We start from the raw sequence: 18,689 nt of genomic DNA, 5'->3' as shown, positions 1-18,689 counted from the left end.
CCATCATAATTAGCAGTTTATTGCAGATTTATTTGAATGAAATAAATTGTACTCTTTACAATTACAAATGTTCTGAAATAAATGGCCTTTTTGAAAAGACGCCTAGACTTTTCTTGACACAAAAGCTTACAGAAGCTACATTTTTGAGTGTATCATCCTCAAATTTGAATCAAAACATGATCAGGCCTCATCCATTTTTCCCTATATGAATTTACATTTTTTTAGAAAATGTGAGTCACTTACATGTATATGTTACCTTGTTTTACTCTGTTCCTATACTACTTTGAGTTATTATGACTCTTGGGTAACAACATTTCAAGTGTTTAGTTTAAAATAAGACCAGATTTATGAATATAGACCACAGGGTTTAAGAGCTGCAGACATTTTTATTTGGGTATGTCGTTTTCAGAAAATTCTCAAAAATAGGGGCAAAAATAGTTGTTTCTTATTTATTTACACACTTGTGCCGTTGAACTGATGTATAAATGCAATATTGTGCAATATGGCTGTATATCAGCACGTTGTGATTATCTATGGCTTGAGTCCTATATATTTATTTATAGGAAATATATATTTATTTAAGTAATATGACAAATTATAGAAATTATTTAAAAAAAAACAATTATTACATTAGAATATGTAATGGGACACTAAATATTAACAGGATAAAAATCTAAATATAATATAATTAGCTAGCCTATATAAAGGGACTATAATCAGCAATCTTTCCTTACTCTTCCTTAATAAAGACAAGACCCTGTACTTATTAAAACCAAACTTGACAATTCTTCCACTCAGAATTTTTCCTGTATATCTTGCTGCTGTCATTTCAAATTACCGTCAAAGTCATTAGTGAGCAGAGTGATAAAATGTAATGCTTTTCATCTACTCGCTGTCTTAAAATCATGTGCTGTTTAATGAACATAATGATGCCTGAGTGTCCGATCATATCTGAGTCCTAAAACATTAACATCGACAGCGAGAAAATCCTCCATTCCTAATAAAACGAGGAAAAGTTGTTGCAGATTCCATTTTGATTCTCATCTTATACTTTAACCCAGTTTAACATGATGCAGGGAAAGAGGTCTATTTTTATGCATCACAACCTAACGCGATCCCTAAATACGTGCACACCCTCTGATTAAATTAACACAAAGGATTACAGGTTCATAGCTGTTAATTAGTGTATCAATTTATTTAGTACCTTGTTCTATTTTTAAACGTGTCCATACAGTTTTTTTTGTTTTGTTTTTCAGAGGAGAATATGGTGTTATCTGCGTTAAAGTTTGCAACAATTTCAATAAATGCATTTTTAGCACGATTTCTAAATAAGGATTCACAGCCCATATTCAGATTATTCAAATAAAAGGACTTGAATAACAATTATTCTGTGTTTTCTACAGACTTTTACACATTCTACCCTTTTAGTACACTAAAACGCTGAAACTAAACTGTACATTATCATTCCAAATACTAGCTTGATTTAAAGTGCCCCTATTATGCTTTTTCAAATATTACTTTTCATGCAGTGTGCAATATAGTTCGTGAATGTAGAAAGGTCTGCAAAGTTTTAAAGATCAAAGTGAACGACAAATAAAGTTAATATCTCCCAAAAGAAAAAGGAAAAAATGAGTTATCAGCAATTCCAGTCTCACTTCCTGTGTAGGTTTGTAACACATTTGCATAATGCCAGCCTATGGTCTTCATTGCCCATGCACAATGTGTACTTTGACCCACCCTCAAACACTGTAGTTGTAGCTGAGACCGAAAGAGTTTGGTTTGTGTTGTTGACATGTGGAGAAGATGCTGTTTTCTGTGCTGCGAATCCACTTTGCATGCACTTCAAAAGGATGGGGACTCGAATTGATATGATAAAACCAATGCCATTGTTACTGTTCGTATCACTGTGTATACAAAAGGCCTCTGAAATTCAGGTATGTTAACGGGTGTTTGGTTTCCGACATACTCTTAACGGTAGACCAATGAAAACAGACTGGGCCGTCTGACCAATCAGAGGAGAGTAGACACCAGTGTTGCCAAGTCCGCGGTTTTCCCGCGTAATTGGGCTACTTCAACACCGTTGCCGCGGGCTGTTTTTCATGTCGGCGGGTTGAAGCGACCCCAATTATGTGATATTTATCCCCGGGAATGCGAATTTTAGTAGGCAACCATGCCAAAAAAAACACATATTTTACCCCCCAAATTTTTATCAGAGAAGCCCCCCTGAAACGCTTGGGCTTGTTTTGGGCTAGTTTTGAGTAGCAATTGGGCGGGTTTTGTTGTAAAAACCTCGCAATCCTGGTAGACACTTTGAGAAATTAGGTGATGTGCAATGTATATTATGAAAAAAAGTGTTTTTTGACCTTGTATGCATGTCAACTTATTGTAGGAGACCTCCAAAAATAAATGACGTACCTTTAAAATAATAGGGGCGAAATAGGGGCACATTAAGTTTACAGAAAACAGATAAAATACCATAAAAATGTAAGTACACTCAACTTATTTTGCAGTGGTTATGTGAAAAGCATCAGTGTGCTTCTTAAAGCTGGAAGTGATATGAATTAAACAGCAAATTTTAAAGAACCTAATTTTATTTTTCCTTGATGTTTCGCTCTTCCTCATGCTAATAGAACTAGATTCTAGATCCTGTACAAAACTCAACGCAATCTCACAGCAATTTGTAAGTATTTTATGAGTTGGCGAATTTGTACGACCTCACTCATATGTTTTTGTACGATTTGTTTAGACCCCAGTGACGGGTAAGTTTAGGGGCGGTCCATTTTTGGTGACTTTTTTGAAAATTTGCATGAATTCATATGATTAAAACTAGTACAAATTAGCCACCTCGTAAAATACTTACGGATTACTGTGAGATCTGGGTGAGAAAACTCATTGATAGTGTGCTATGGGGGATTGGCAGAGCATTATGTAGTTGCCAAGATGCTCCTAATGGTTTTTAGTGTACTGCTAAGCATTTGGATATTTTCTGGTCTCTAAATCTTTTGGGGGGGTTTTTTTGTCTTTTTTTTTTATCATTCACCAGATGAACGTCTGGGGCTGGATTCATGAAAATCTTAAGAAAGAAGTTGAGATAAATTCTAAGACGTACATAAGAATGTTCCTAAGTGCAGTTCTTAAAAAATCTTAAGTTATTAAATATAACTTTTTTTAGAAGAAAATTACAGACTTTGGCAAGAACCGCCATACAATTAGAAAACACTCAAATGTTGTCTTTCCGTGCTGTCTGCAAGATTACTGTAATAATCATATTAAGTGTACACACAATTTTTTTTTATTGCAACTGGCTTGGAGTAGTGTTTTTTAATGTACTGTGTATATAGTTATATTTTGTCTCAAGATGAAGCACTTTGCTGCTCTCTGTGAAGTGAATGTGTCCTGTATAGCTCTCATATGTGCTGAAAGTGGCCAAAAATGGTTTTGTTAATATAAAAGTAAAAATGAGGTCCCTAATCATGACTGACCATTGTTTACTATATTAATGACTGGTGTCACTGGACTCGTACACAGCCTTAATGCTTAATATTCAAAACAACCCAATAAATTCATTCAAAATCTTACCTTTGGGAATTTAAGACTTTAAGTCAGAGGTTATCTTTAATTTAAAGTTACTCACAATGATTTTTAAGAACATTCTCTTCACAAATTCAAAATCTTTGTCTGTAGAACAGTCTTAAGAAGAAAAGATGAGAACATTCTTAAATGTTTTTAACTTTATTCTTAAGAAAAGAAAGAGATAGCGGTTCAGAAGAATTTATTCTTATGAATGTTTTGTGAATCCTGACCCTGTTCACTAAATGTACCGGCATATCTTTCCTCAACAAGCTGCATCATTTGATGTATCATTTCAGTATGAGCAACAGCAAACACCATTAAGCATGAGACATGAACACCTGTAACAAGCAAAATATACGTACATAGCACAGCCAGCTGAAGGGACACATTGGTCATTCCGACCACATTCTCAGAGATGCAGGTCAGAACAAATCCGTTGTCGTCTCTGCTCACGTTGACCAGAGTCAGGTTGATGGAGTGAATGTTGGGCCAATAGACATTCGACTGGAGGGCAGACGAGAAACATTATGCTATGGTCAGATTGAAAATAAGGTTAAATAGTTTGTTTGGTGTGGGATGAATGATGATCACCTGGTGCGTGTTGATGGAGTGAAGGCCGTTCACGGTCCAGTCCACCTCAGGTAACGGAGAACCAGAGCCGTTACAGCTGAGCGTCACGTTTTCGCCCTCCATCACAGTGAGGTTACTGTGAACAACTTTTATATCTGGCAGGTCTAAATCAGAGCAAGGACATTTAAGACTATTCTTTGGTTGCATTCTTACAAGAATAGTTTAAGGAAAAATACTAGATACAACCGTCATTTTCCTCTAAATTGGAAATTAGGTAAATTATTATGCCTAATTGTACTGAAATTAGAAGAAAGCATCTATATCAGCGTTGCTATCATTAACTAAACAATCACAAAATCATTCAATATTTCAGTACCTGAAATAAAACTGAAAAAATATCAATCAATGAAAAATTTACTTAGGTGAAGTACAAAAATTTAAATAAATAAAAGCTAAATTGAAATATTTAAAATACACTAATAAAATTGACAAAACCACAACAAAAATACTTAAACAACATGTATTTATATATTTTCACTATAATGAAAAAAACTATTATATGACACTAAAATGTATAATGTAAAACTAAAATGCTTAATGTAATTATTCAGGGTGAATCTTATACTATATCACCAACATGTATGTTTTAGATTTTTTATTTATTTATTTTTTTAAATGTTTTTTTTAAGCCAAAAAATATGCATCTCTCATCTGTATATGATGTTTTTCCAAATAAGTTTGCATGACAAAACCTAATTTTCTTCATTAGAAGGACATTGTTTGAAGATCTTACCCCACTCTCCCTAATACTGCATCATAATGTGAGATAACCATTGCATCATATTAGTAATATAATCTTATATAACAATACATAGTGCATGCTTGGCCTACAGCTGTATTATTTATGAAGAAAGATGTCTTACCACAGTGGGCAATGCTCATTGATCTCAAGCGAATCTTGTATGCGCCGTTCTTGCAGTAGAGTTGCTGGGTCTGCAGGCCGGCCTCACCTCGCAGCTGCCAGAGCTGAATCCATCGAATCTCACAGCCGCAGTCAAAGATGACTCCCTCCAGCCTCCTGCGTCAACAACACACAGCTTACGCTAGTTATACAATCCCCAAACTCCACTGTTTACTCAGAGCTGGGCATGTAAAATCAGTCAGTCTTTGCCTGCCCTGGTTGAAAAAAGCAGTTCTGTGTGACACTATCTCCAGAGTGATGTGAAATGGAGACCCAGGCAGATTACTAAAAGGTTGTCGGTTTCCCACTTGGGGAGATCCATAAGCAATCCCAATCATGCCTTTGAGTAACACACACAACCACAGGCTGCTCCAGGGGGACTGGTTTGTAAAAAAGCGTCTGCTAATTGACTATTTATTTACCCTTGTTGTATGACAAGTGTTGCACACAAGCATTTTGTCAGCTGCATCTTTACATGTCACATACATGATGCAAAACATAAACAACATTAAAATCATGGAATATTTACATTTCAAAGCTGTAAAACTGGCAAGTGCACAAAGCACTTAATTCCCATTCCCAGCAGCGACATTGTAAAAAAGGCATTCTCTGAAGACAGGTCTTAATAGCTTCCATATATTTTGTTTATTTTTAGTAGTGCGTGCGTGCGTGCGTGCGTGCGTCCTGGTAAACCCTACATTATGAGGACAAAATGTCAATATACAAAATTATTGTCCATGTGGGAAAAAATGTTTGGTCCCCATGAGGAAAACAGCTTATAAATTATGTAATTGATATACATAATATTTTTTTGAAAATGTAAAAATGCTGAATTTTTTCTGTGTTGGGTAGGTTAAGGGGTAGGTTTACAGTTCGTACAGATTAAAAATAATTGTGTAACACTTTAGTTTAGGGTCCAATTCTCAGTATTAACTAGTTGCTTATTAGCATGCAATTTACTAGGATATTGGCTGTTTATTAGTGCTTATTAATGCCTTATTCATGACCATATTCTACATCCTTAATCCTACCCAATACCTAAATTTAACAACTACCTTATTAACTATATGCAGTAATTAGGAGTTTATTTAGGCAAAAGTTGTAGGACCCTAAACTAAAGTGTGACCAATTGTCTATGAATGAAATCCATGTCTATGGAAAGTCCCCATAAAACACGGAAGTGTGTGTGTGTGTGTGTGTGTGTGTGTGTGTGTGTGTGTGTGTGTGTGTGTGTGTGTGTGTGTGTGTGTGTGTGTGTGTGTGTGTGTGTGTGTGTGTGTGTGTGTGTGTGTGTGTGTGTGTGTGTGTGTGTGTGTGTGTGTGTGTGTGTGTGTGTGTGTGTGTGTGTGTGTGTGTGTGTGTGTGTGTGTGTGTGTGTACATATACGTACATACATAATCTACAGTTCAAATAAATGTTCTTTTGAACTTTATATTAACCAAAGAAACCTAAAGGAAAATCTATCCACAAAAATATTAAGCAGAACAAATGGTTTCAACATTGATAATAATAAGAAATGTTTCTTGAGCAGCAAATCTGCATATTAGAATGATTTCTGAATGATCACGTGACACTGAAAACTGGAGTAATGATGCTGAAAATTCAGCTTTGTACCACAGGAATAAAGTACATTGTAAGTTATTTTAAATTGTAATAATATTTCACAATATTACAGATTTTTTTACTATATTTTTGAGCAAATAAAGACAGCTTTGGGGAGCATTATATATATATTAGTTCCAGTCCTCGTGCATCATTATTTGATGTGCATAGAAATTAGATTATAAAAAATATATATATATAAAATAGAAAACATGGAATGAATTAAATCTTCCATGTGTTGCAAATTATGCTGACAATAGGTATGTGTGATATCAGACAAAGCTGAGCGGACATTGATTACTGGAACAATACAGCATTTCGCTTCTTGAAAAACACAGTCACAGTGGCTGAATGGAAAGAAAAATGAGGCGCTCACAACGTGATGAACTGTATATCATTACCCAGGCTTTGATCTCAGCATGAAACTTTAGTCCATTAATCTGTATGCTCGGGTTAGAAAATACACTACTCTATGTTTTCAGAGCCCTTCATTATTTTGCAAATCCCTTTCTGCAAACCTCCAGGAGTCAGGTCATCTGCAGGAAGAAATGCATCTGTACGACATGGAATGAGCTGACAGGTAGAATGGCCACAGTGATTTGGATGTAATTCTGAGAGAAATGTGAAACTGTTTCATCATGAAGTAAACTAAGAAATTGAGTCCAACAACAACAAAAAAGACGTGTTTTGTTTTCTAAGTAATTACACGTGCTTTGAGCTTAAACTCAGGCATCATTTACGCTGCCAGAAATAACCCAGCGACGGACGACGGGGGTTCCTGACTATCATCAACGATGATTGACAGACTCTAACATGATTATGCACGCTGATGAGGTTTAGTTGTGTGTGTGTGTGTGTGTGTGTGTGTGCACCTGAAAGCTATTGAGAAATGAATTGTAAGATGCAAAGAAATTCTTCTGAATCTAATGGGATCATTTACATTTGAAGAATAAAACAAAACACGGCGGTGCAAAGAGACTAAACTGGTTTTGCTTCAGAATCCAGATTTTGCATTAAGTGGAGAACCAAATAAAATTTTAAAAAATGTTTTTAAAAATGAACATTCAAATGTGGTTTATTACTTGTTTTCGGAACGTCTTCTGAATTTCAATATTTTCTTGGTTTCCCCTGCTGTCATCAGACCTGTGACCCACCAGTTGAGAACCAGTCCTAAAGGATAAAGTCTAAATTCTCCATTCTTTATCCTAACCCTGGAGCTGATATTATATTACAATGACTGTTAGGATGGATTCACTGGGTCTGAAAATCAATAATGCCTGTGAATCTCATCTAGCTTTGAAGATTACACCATTATTACAGCACCACAGCAACATAACTGATACCAATCTACACTATTAATCTCCATAATACATGCAATTTGTTCAGTGAAGTTCAAATTTATTTGGCAACAAAGTATATTCAGTGGAAATAAATGCAAGTTATTCAGTTGTCTTTGCCTTTTCTACCATTTCAGAGATGCAACATCCATTTAATTTAAAAACCATTTTTTTTAGATAATTTTATCAAAAACAATTTTATATATATATATATATATATATATATATATATATATATATATATGTATGTATGTATGTATGTATGTATGTATGTATGTATGTATGTATGTATGTATGTATGTATGTATGTATGTATGTATGTATATATATATATATATATATATGTATATATATGTATATATATGTATATATATGTATATATATATATATATATATATATATATATACATATATATATATATATATGTATATATATATATATATGTATATATATATGTATATGTATATATATATATATGTATATGTATATATATATATATGTATATATATATATATGTATATATATGTATATGTATGTATGTATGAGCAAGGTATAATATATATGCAAGGTATAAACTCATAATTGCAGGTTTGCACTTTGCAATCATGTGAATATATTTATCTCTCTCACAATTGCAAGGTACTGTATAAACTCATAATTTACTATAAAAAAACTAGTAAAAGAGTTTTTACTCAGAATTGGGAAAACTCAGGATTACAAGTTTACCTGTATCACAATTTTGACAGAATTCTGAATTTACAATTTACATATACATCGATTAGGCATAACATTATGACAGGTGAAGAGAATAACACTGATCTTCACGGCAACTGAAAAATGGGCAAGCTTGAGGATTTGAGTGAGTTTGACAGGGCCAAATTGGGATGGCTAGACGACTGGGTCAGAGCATCTCCAAAACTGCAGCTCTTGTGTGGTGTTCCCGGTCTGCAGTGGTCAGTATTAGTGCTGGCCGGTTTGACCAAAAATCTGTATCACGTTTTTTGTTGTTGATTTTGGCAGTTTCACAGTATATCACGGTTTTTCCCAGTGGACCTTTATTATAGCTTACTTTACGGTCAGGAGTAAAGTGAATATGTATATATATATTTCTGTAATAATTTCAAGCTAGAAAGAGCTTTTATTTTGCCAGGTTGGATGAAGACATTTGAGTTAGTGTGTTTTAACAAACTGTAATATTTTTTTTATTTATTTACTTATTTATTTATTAATCAAAGTACACTCTAAAACTTTTGACGGGTTGTCGTGAAGACCTTTGATTTCCTGTGTGTATATATGATATGACAAATATCGATTAATCAAATTAAACGGTGAAATGTTCATTAAGTGACTGCAACTCTATAGAGATGAAGTTCATGTGTCCTCATATAGTGAGACAGCAGACGCTGAAAACATCACGAGTACGGGCAGAACATACAGACTTCAGGTTTCAATAGCTGTTTTTATGAGCTTTTATAATTCCCAGACACTAGTCCGTATCGATATCTAATTCATTGCACGGCGATACTTTTGATCTATTCATCTAAAAATTGCCAAATTCTGTGATGTCCCTCTTTATACAGTGATTGGATCCGTGATTTCATCCTTGTTTTCTGCATCGCGGACATCATATGGCTCTACGTGGTATTTGCAGTATTAAAGTGTATTCGTTTTGTGAGTTATTTATTGTGTATTCTAAAGTTATTACCATTAGTGTGAGAAGGATATGCAGTTAATAGAGGTCCGCTCTCAATACACTCTACATAGCGCTCGCCGCTCTTCATGGTACAGCAGCAGTTTCAGCAACTCGCTGGTATGGCGGTATTTGAAAAAGTCATATCGGTCGTGAAATTGAAACCAGTTTACTGGATGAACCGGTTTACCGCCCAGCACTAGTCAGTGGTCCAAGGTAGGATGAATGGTGAACCGGCGACAGGGTCATGGGCGGCCAAGGCTCATTGATGCACATGTGGAGCGAAGGCTGGCCCGTGTGGTCCGATGAAACAGACGAGCTACTGTAGCTCAAATAGCTCAAGAAGTTAATGCGGGTTCTGATGGAAAGGTGGCAGAATACACAGTGCATCAGTTTGTTGCTTATGGGGCTGCATAGCCGCAGACCAGTCCACCACTGAAAGCACCAACAGTGGGCATGTGAGCATTAGAACTGGACCACGGAGCAATGGAAAAAGTTGGCCTGGTCTGATGAATCACGTTTTCTTTTACATCACGTGGATGGCCGAGTGCGTGTGCGTCGCTTACCTGGGGAACACATGGCACAAGGATGTACTATGGGAAGAAGGCAAGCTGGCGGAGGCAGTGTGATGCTTTGGGCAATGTTTTGCTGGGAAATCTTGGGTCCTGCCATCCATGTGGATGTAACTTTAACACGTATCATCTACCTAAGCATTGTTGCAGACCATGTACACCCTTTCATGGAAACGGTATTCCCTGATGGCTGTGGCCTCTTTCAGCAGGATCATGTGCCCTGCCACAAAGCAAAAATGGTTCAGGAATGGTTTGAGGAGCATGAGTTTGAGGTGTTGACTTGGCCTCCAAATTCCCAGATCTCAATCCACTTGAGCATATGTTTGATGTGCTGAACAAACAAGTCCAATCCATGGAGGCCCCACCTCGCAACTTACAGGACTTAAAGGATCTGCTGCTAACATATTGGTGCCAGATACAACAGCACTCCTTCAGGGGTCTAGTGGAGTTCATGCCTCGACGGGTCAGGGCTGTTTTGGCAGCAAAAGAGGGACCAACACAATGTTAGGTCAATATGTTATGCCTGATCAGTGTATTTTATATATACTTTTTTTATTCTAATTGGCAATAATGAATGTTTTACTGAAAGGATGGTTCTTGTTAGTGGAAATAAAACACCCTTTGAGCAAAGCAAATACATATTTTCTGTCATATATTTTAAAATCAAAGGAACTGTAATTTCATCCCAACAGTCATATTGTCAAAAATAAGGCTAAAGAATTGTGAGCTAGAATCTGTAACCGCCAGCCCTGATGTCACTTCCTTTGTAAAAAGAAAATACTTACTCTGATAGAGGAGACTCTCAGAACTTATGCTAATGAAGTAAGTCTGCAAATGTTTGTGTACATGTCCTTGAAGGCAGCGACTTTGTCGGATTTATTGCAATGTAGTCTTTCTTTTCATCTTAAATGTAGTTCAACCATATGATCAATCATTTTGATGACACGTCATGCCCGTCGTCACTCAGAATGTCACTCTCAGACTTTTAAAGGGATAGTTACCTAAAAATTTAAAATTCTGTCATCGTTTACTCACCCTCATGTCGTTCCAAACCTGTAGACTTTCTGCTGCGGAACACAAAAGAAGATATTTTGAAGAATGTTGGGGTCTGAACAACATTGGAGCCCATTGATTTCCATTGTATGGAAAACAACAACCAAGACATTTTTTTTTTATTATTTCTTTTGAAACAATATGAGGGTAAATGATGACAGAGTTATCATTTTGGGGTGAATTATCCCTTTAAATGTCTGAAATGATTGCAACTATCCCTTTAACATTGCAAACTTAAAAGCAACATTTGCATATGTCCTGTTTAATTTTGGCTGTCAGTATAAGGTCATTGTTTTGGAGATGCTTGACAATTTCTTGTGGCAGTGAAGATATATGTACAGCGATGTCATTTATGAATTCTCAGTTCATAGTCATTTATCATTAAAAGATAAAGATTTTTAACATAATTTACTAGATTACACTCAACAATTTGTTTTTATTGTGACTGTACTACAAAAAAAATTTAAACTTAACAGATTATAATGATGTATAACACTTGCCTGAATGATAAAAAACGAGTTATTTGAGTCTCTTTGGCACTGATAAGAAAAAAAGCGAGCCGATCGCGCTGACTCGAGAGGGTTAAAATAATAACAAAAGATCTGACTGGAATAACTACAAAGATTTACATTCACTCTAGAAAGTTCCATTAAGATTTCCACAACTTTTCCAGGTCTTAATATTATAATTTCCCTGATATTTACAGACTATCATGGAAGATTGTTTCTGCCATTGAATTAAAAATAAAAAATATTTAAGATTTTTTCTCTCACAATTGCAAGGTATAAACTCATAATTGCGAGTTTAAATCTGGCAACCTTGATTTTTCTTCCTCCTCAGAATTTACAAGTTTACAATGTTTTTCTTCAGAATTCACAATTGTTTTTGTTTTTTGCCCACCATGGAATAACAAAATAAAAAGGTACTTCATACTTTTTATATTGCAATTCTGATTTTGTGAAATAAAAAGTTGCAATTACTTTCTTTTTTTTATTCCGTGGAGAAAACAAGCTTACATAGGCTATTCCTGTAATTTGCCCAAAATCAAAGAATTACACAAAACAGTATGAGCCAAGTTAAAGGCGCACTATGTAAAAAGTTTTCAGTAAAATAACCAAAAACCACTAGGCCAGTGTCATATGTTTTGTTCAGTTGAGTACTTACAATATCCCAAATGTTACCAACTATTTGTAAATCGTGAGAAAATTGCTATTTACACCAAGGAACCGGGACGTGTGAGGGATCCGTCTGTCAATTGCGTCATATCTGCGTTACCCTCGGTTTCCGGTTTTATTTTGCAGAAACGCTTTACTCTTACTGCAGTGTGCAATAGGGATGGGCGATATGTTATCGTTTGCGATATACCGGTAAAAATTCTCCCCACGATAAGAATTTGTCTTCCCGCGATAATAACGATAAAGCCTGGTTGATGGCGCGACCCATCCGCACCGTGCCGCCGCTGGCCGTTATTACTTTATGATGGCCGCGGTGGCTGCGTTCATCACTTTGTATAGCTGAACGGGGGTTGGAGAGAGAATTTTCTTGTGGTGCCCACGGCGGCTGCTCTCGGTGCCCTAAGCGCCGCGCGTGATGGGAGCGGCGACACTGAATCCGCATCTCACGTGCAGAGCGAAAACAGCGAAAGCTGCGGAAGAGTTCATAGCTAAACGAGGGGCACCTGAGGGCAATCTGAACCTGTACATACAGATGTATTTTCACTCGCTGAGCACTTGGACTGAGCGCTTAAGAGATTCGCGCTGTCACAATCGATTGGTAAAGCACACTATTTCAGTTCAACTCAATGAATGCGCAGTGTATTTGACGCACAGTAAACACTAGTGTGAGGCGCGCGACTGAGAGAGCTCAGTGTTTCACACACACTCAACGAGAGAGCGAGAGAGACTTATACCACACAGAATTGACGTGCTACAAGTAAACAATATCCTTTGTTGTATTTTCCTGTAAAATAATGGCGTTTATTTGGAATTATTCAGCCTTTCATGAACAGGAAGAAATGAATGCACAAACGGGAATCTCATTGGCTGGCGCGCACCTATTACTGTGCCTGTTTTGAATTCAGCAAATCAGTTTGAATGAGCGCTGACAACGTGATTAATATTCATGAACCCAGAAGCTCATTATTCCTTAGTGCAGTTTATTTTTATTAGTTGAAGAATTCGTGGTATTATTATCTTATCAACTCAAATTACTGAAGTTCTATCATTAAATCATTATTTGTAACTTTTTTGTAATCTGAAGACATTTTTGGGATAATTACTTTTGCTGTTTCTGCTATTTTTACCACTGTTTGCACCATGAGTGTATGAATAAATACAGAATCGGTTTACATGTAAAACTTGTCATTGATTTGAATTATTATTGTTTGTATTGTGTGATGTTTTTCAGCACAGTTGCACTATTTAAACATTACCTGCACTTTTACAGAAGACAATTATATCTGCAACTTTTCCATTTCTGAAAAGGCTGGTGTGGAATTTTACATTAAAAAAAAAAAAGTATATATATATTATGTATTATAGGAGCCTATTTGATGACGGGTACGTTTTACTTAAGATCATTGTTTGTTTTTCTGAGCTCTCACTTGTATCCAAAAACATGGGGAATGATACTACATTTATCGTCATTGATATCGTTATCGCAATAAATACTAGAAAATATCGGGATAAATTTTTAAGTCCATATCGCCCATCCCTAGTGTGCAACAAGTATCATTGCAGCTGCCGAGTGAACGCACAGAGTAACGTCATAACATAATTTTCAACACACTCAGATGTATCTAATATGATAAACAGAGCTGCGTTACCTCATACTGATGACCGGAAAAGCGGAAATGGCGCCAACGACTGTGTCATAATAAAAGTCCCGCTGCTCACGCCTCGTGTGTTGCGGTCATCTTATTAACAATCGCTCAAGTGGCCTTGCTCAGCTCTCACAACACTCAGTCCTGCTCTGCTTCATAGTACAGTAAGGTTAATAATCGCATTCATGAACATGATTTCTGAGTCCTATCTCGAGTCTTTTCCACCGGCTGTGAGGGGAAGACCACATGTCCCAAGATTCTGCGCTCAAACTTGGCGTCATCAAACTACGCCTTTGTTTTGAATAGGCGACCTCTAGCGGACGGAAAATTACATGGTGCACCTTTAATCTTTTGATATTAGCCCATAATGTCATGTTTAGATGCAGTTATAGATGCACCTATTTTAGTACTGAATTTAATCTGAACTGCGTGAAATTATCTCTAAAGCACCCACCTGGTAAATATGCCTAGTTAATTAATTTCTAATTTTCTAGAGGACAGATTTGGACAAATGTCTAATGTGTTGTCATATCATCATCCACAATATCCACATCAGCCAGGACAGGAAAAGACAGCACACAGTCGAAATCCCCTAACCCATTCTGAAATGAAAGGCCAAACATGTGTGTAATAAAAAATTAAGCAGGACATATGTCAGTGGCTCTGCAAGTTGTGTTCAGCCACAACAAAGAACAAGGATGGGACGTGTCAAATGAAAAAAGAATTGAATTGTTTTGTCATTTTAAGCACAACACAACAGCGCCATGTCGTCACTCACAATCAATAAACAAACTCATCACTTTACGTACACGTAGATTGCTCAAATATTCATGACAAACAAGAAAATGAGGTCAGGCTCCCAGCAGACAAGACCAATACATTTCAATGCCATGTCTTAATTAACCAGCACAAGCAACTCGACTGTTCACAGACATGTAAAAAGTGTTTCTGCTTCATCACTGTTTTGCTATTCGATGGGGGATAGCAGGGGGTGCACAAACAAATTAGTTGACAGTAACGGGCTGAAAACATTTCTAATGAACACTGCGATGAAATTGAGCATCAAGCCTGGATTTCAGCGTCCAATTTGGCAGGCGAGTGTTGCTTATCACCGAAAATCTATGCAGAGAGAGTTATGAGATTTATCATAGATTGAGAAATCATTGCTTGATGTGTCGATAGTGTCATTTGGCGAAATCTCACTTTGGTGAAATACTGTTAACCAATGCATGATGAACTTACAGTTCGACCAGCTGAAGGTGCTGAAAAAGCTGCCAAGAGAGTGTCGTCAGAGGGTTCCTGGACAGGTTTCTGTGAAAAAAGGATAAAAAGAAAGAGGGATAGTGATTTACGATTTACCTGTGAACACAAGCAATACAAATCACCATGAAATAGGTTTTGCAACCCGTTTTACTGCCAAAATGTGACATTTCTGAGTGAAACTGCATACACCACTGCATTCAAGAGAGAGATTCATGACAAGAATTTGTCATTTCTAATAAAGCATTATGAAGGACTCCCACCCCTCAATATTTAAGAAAAATCTCTGGTGAATCAATACATTAAGACTAGGAGCGTGTCAATTTGATTTCACATTGACCATAAAATATAAATAAATTAACATATTCAGGTAAGACAAATTAACATTTATAAACACCTCTAGAAAACCGAACAGTTTTTGGAAGGGACATTGCATAATCATGATGTAAGTTATATATAGAATAGAATAGAATAGAATAGAATAGAATAGAATATAATGGCCTTTTGATTTTACTCAAATGTAAGGCAAGTGATTAGAGGGAATTAATTTATAAATTTTTGACATACGTTTCAACAGGTTGAACTTGTTAGTGTTTAATTAGTGTTTCAATTATGTATGTTTTATATATCATTTCCATAACTCATGGAACATGAATGCACATGTTTGCATTCAAATACAACAAGTAAGAAGTAATATTATTAGCATAGCTATTGCTCAATGAGTGATGAAACATACATGCCATCTAACCACAAATACTCTATAGCACAATGGTAACCAGAAGAATTGCATAACATAATGTATCTTAAATGTCAAACATAACTGAACATTAAACACTATCATGCCTTTCCCATTACTCAAAAACAACAACAACATAAAATAGCACTTCATTTTATGCAGTTCAACCAAAGAATGATAACTATATTAGTGTCCGCACCTTATATATATATATATATATATACACACTGCCAAAAGTATTGGGACACCCCTCCAAATCATTGAATTTAGGTGTTCCAATCACTTCCATGGCCACAGGTGTATAAAATCAAAAATCAGAATCAAGCTTCAACAAACATTTGTGAGAGAATGTGTCACTCTCAGGAACTCAGTGAATTCAAGTGTGGTACCGTCATAGGTTGCCACCTGTGCAATAAGTCCATTCGTGAAATTTCCTCACTACTAAATATTCCACGGTCAGTGGTTAGTGGTATTATAACAAAGTGGAATCAATTGGGAACAACAGTAACTCAGCCATGAAGTGGTAGGCCACGTAAAATCACAGAGTGGGGTCAGCGCATGCTGAGGTGCACGGTGTGCAGAAGGCGCCAATTTTCTGAGTCAATAGCTTCAGACCTCCAAACTTTTGTGGCCTTTAGATTAGCTCAAGAACAGTGCATAGAGAGCTTCGTGGAATGGGTTTTTCATGGCCGAGCCTTACATCAACAAGTGCAATACAAAACGTGGGATGCAGTGGAGACGTGTTCTCTGGAGTGATGAATCACACTTCTTTGTCTGGCAATCTGAAGGACGAGTCTGGGTTTGGCGTTTGCCAGGAGAACGGTACTTGCTTTGGGGTTGTTTTTCAAGGGTTGGCGCCTTAGTTCCAGTGAAAGGAACTCTTAATGCTTCAGTATCCCAAGACATTTTGGACAATTTCATGCTCACTTGGTGGGAACAGTTTGGGGATGGCCCCTTCTTGAACCAACATGACTGCGCACCAGTGCACAAAGCAAGGTCCATAAAGACATGCATGAGTGAGTTTGGTGTGGAGGAACTTGACTGGCTTGCACAGAGTCCGGACCTCAACCCGATAGAACACCTTTGGGATGAATTAGAGCGGAGACTGCGAGCCAGGCCTTCTCATCCAACATCACTGCCTGACCTCACAAATGCGCTTCTAGAAGAATGGTCCAAAATTCCCATAAACACACTTCTTAACCTTGTGGAAAGCCTTCCCAGAAGTTCTTATAGCTGCAAAGGGTGGGCCAACTCCATATTAAACCCTACGGATTAAGAATGGGATGTCATTAAAGTGCATGTGCATGTAAAGGCAGGCGTCCCAAAACTTTTGGAAGTATAGTATATAATTTGGCCGTATCACCCACCCCTAAGCACGCTATAGTTATTTCATCGGCCACTTTAAATGCTTGAGCTCTTTAAACCAGGTTGGATTCTGATTTGCTGTCAAGGTTTTTATTGTTCATCAGCTGGGGAATTTTTTTTTTTTTTAAGTGATTCAACGATATCGTTTCTCTGTGCCGTTATCGTTATTCTTTTATATTTAGAATGATTTTTAGAACTATATCTCTGTCGTTATTGATATATATCAATAATCCTTATCGTCCTTGGTGTGAACAGGCCTTTAATCTCCTGATTCAGCTCTGTGCAAAGCATGAGGGAAAATCCACTGCCCATTTTGAATTAAACAAAAAATATTCATGTAACATAAATGGATTAAGTAAACTCAAAAGTTTGAGGTCAGTTAGATTTTTGTTTTGAAAATAATTAATGTTTTTCAGCAAGCATGCATTAAATAGATCAAAAGTAGCAGAAAAGGCATTTATAATGTTACAAATGTTTATATTTCAAATAAATGCTAACTTTCTATTCATTAAAAAATCCTGGGGAAAAAATCATCATGGTTTCCACAAAAACATTAAGCAGTTTTCAACTGTTTTCAACATTGATAAAAAAAACTTTTGTGACAATAATGTTTAGCAATTCATTTTAATTAAGTAAATGTAACTATTTACAATTTGTTTTACTGCAAATACTATCAGAATATTGTCAAATACTCTACATCACATACAAAAAAAATAATGACACAAATATAAAGGCCTGCAAACCTTAATACTTGAAAGTGTTACACAAATGCTAATTCAGTGGACACGCTCTGTCAAACCCAACATTAACGAAAGAGTTAACATGAGAGAGAAGGACTTTATGCAACAGGAAATCAGAGAGAGCCTCCATCACTGCCAAGAGGAGCTGAGAGAAAAGGAGCAGCTGCAGGGGCCGCTCAGCCAAATCAATAAAGAGAACTTGAGCAGTTCGCCGTCTACAAATTCAGTAGACGCAATGAAAGACTGCAGGTTTTAAAAGCCAACAAATTCAATACAAAGAGGTGGTCTGGGACTTGTAAATGGCTTTTAACCAACAAAGCTGAAGGCATGATATGCGGTAGGGGGCATTAAAATAAATCTAGTGGTTATAAAGAAAGATGGACATCCATGATATGGAGGGAAAAAATG

General features: G+C 36.4%; 1 protein-coding gene across 1 annotated transcript in view; it reads right to left on the bottom strand.

Moving 5' to 3' along the window:
- Window positions 1-18,689, bottom strand: part of ntrk3b (neurotrophic tyrosine kinase, receptor, type 3b) — a 190,113-nt gene that overhangs the window by 89,565 nt on the left and 81,859 nt on the right. Inside the window, exons 4-7 of the mRNA XM_079802197.1 lie at window positions 15,423-15,491; window positions 5,067-5,221; window positions 4,165-4,307; window positions 3,936-4,077 (exon numbers count right to left, since the gene is read on the bottom strand). Coding sequence (XP_079658323.1) covers window positions 3,936-4,077; window positions 4,165-4,307; window positions 5,067-5,221; window positions 15,423-15,491 — 509 coding nt within the window. The remainder of the gene's footprint in view (window positions 1-3,935; window positions 4,078-4,164; window positions 4,308-5,066; window positions 5,222-15,422; window positions 15,492-18,689) is intronic.

The sequence above is a fragment of the Gobio gobio genome, assembly GCF_949357685.1.
Source record: "Gobio gobio genome assembly, chromosome: 2".
Taxonomy (NCBI): Eukaryota; Metazoa; Chordata; class Actinopteri; order Cypriniformes; family Gobionidae; genus Gobio; species Gobio gobio.
This window is presented reverse-complemented; position numbering and strand designations above follow the sequence as displayed.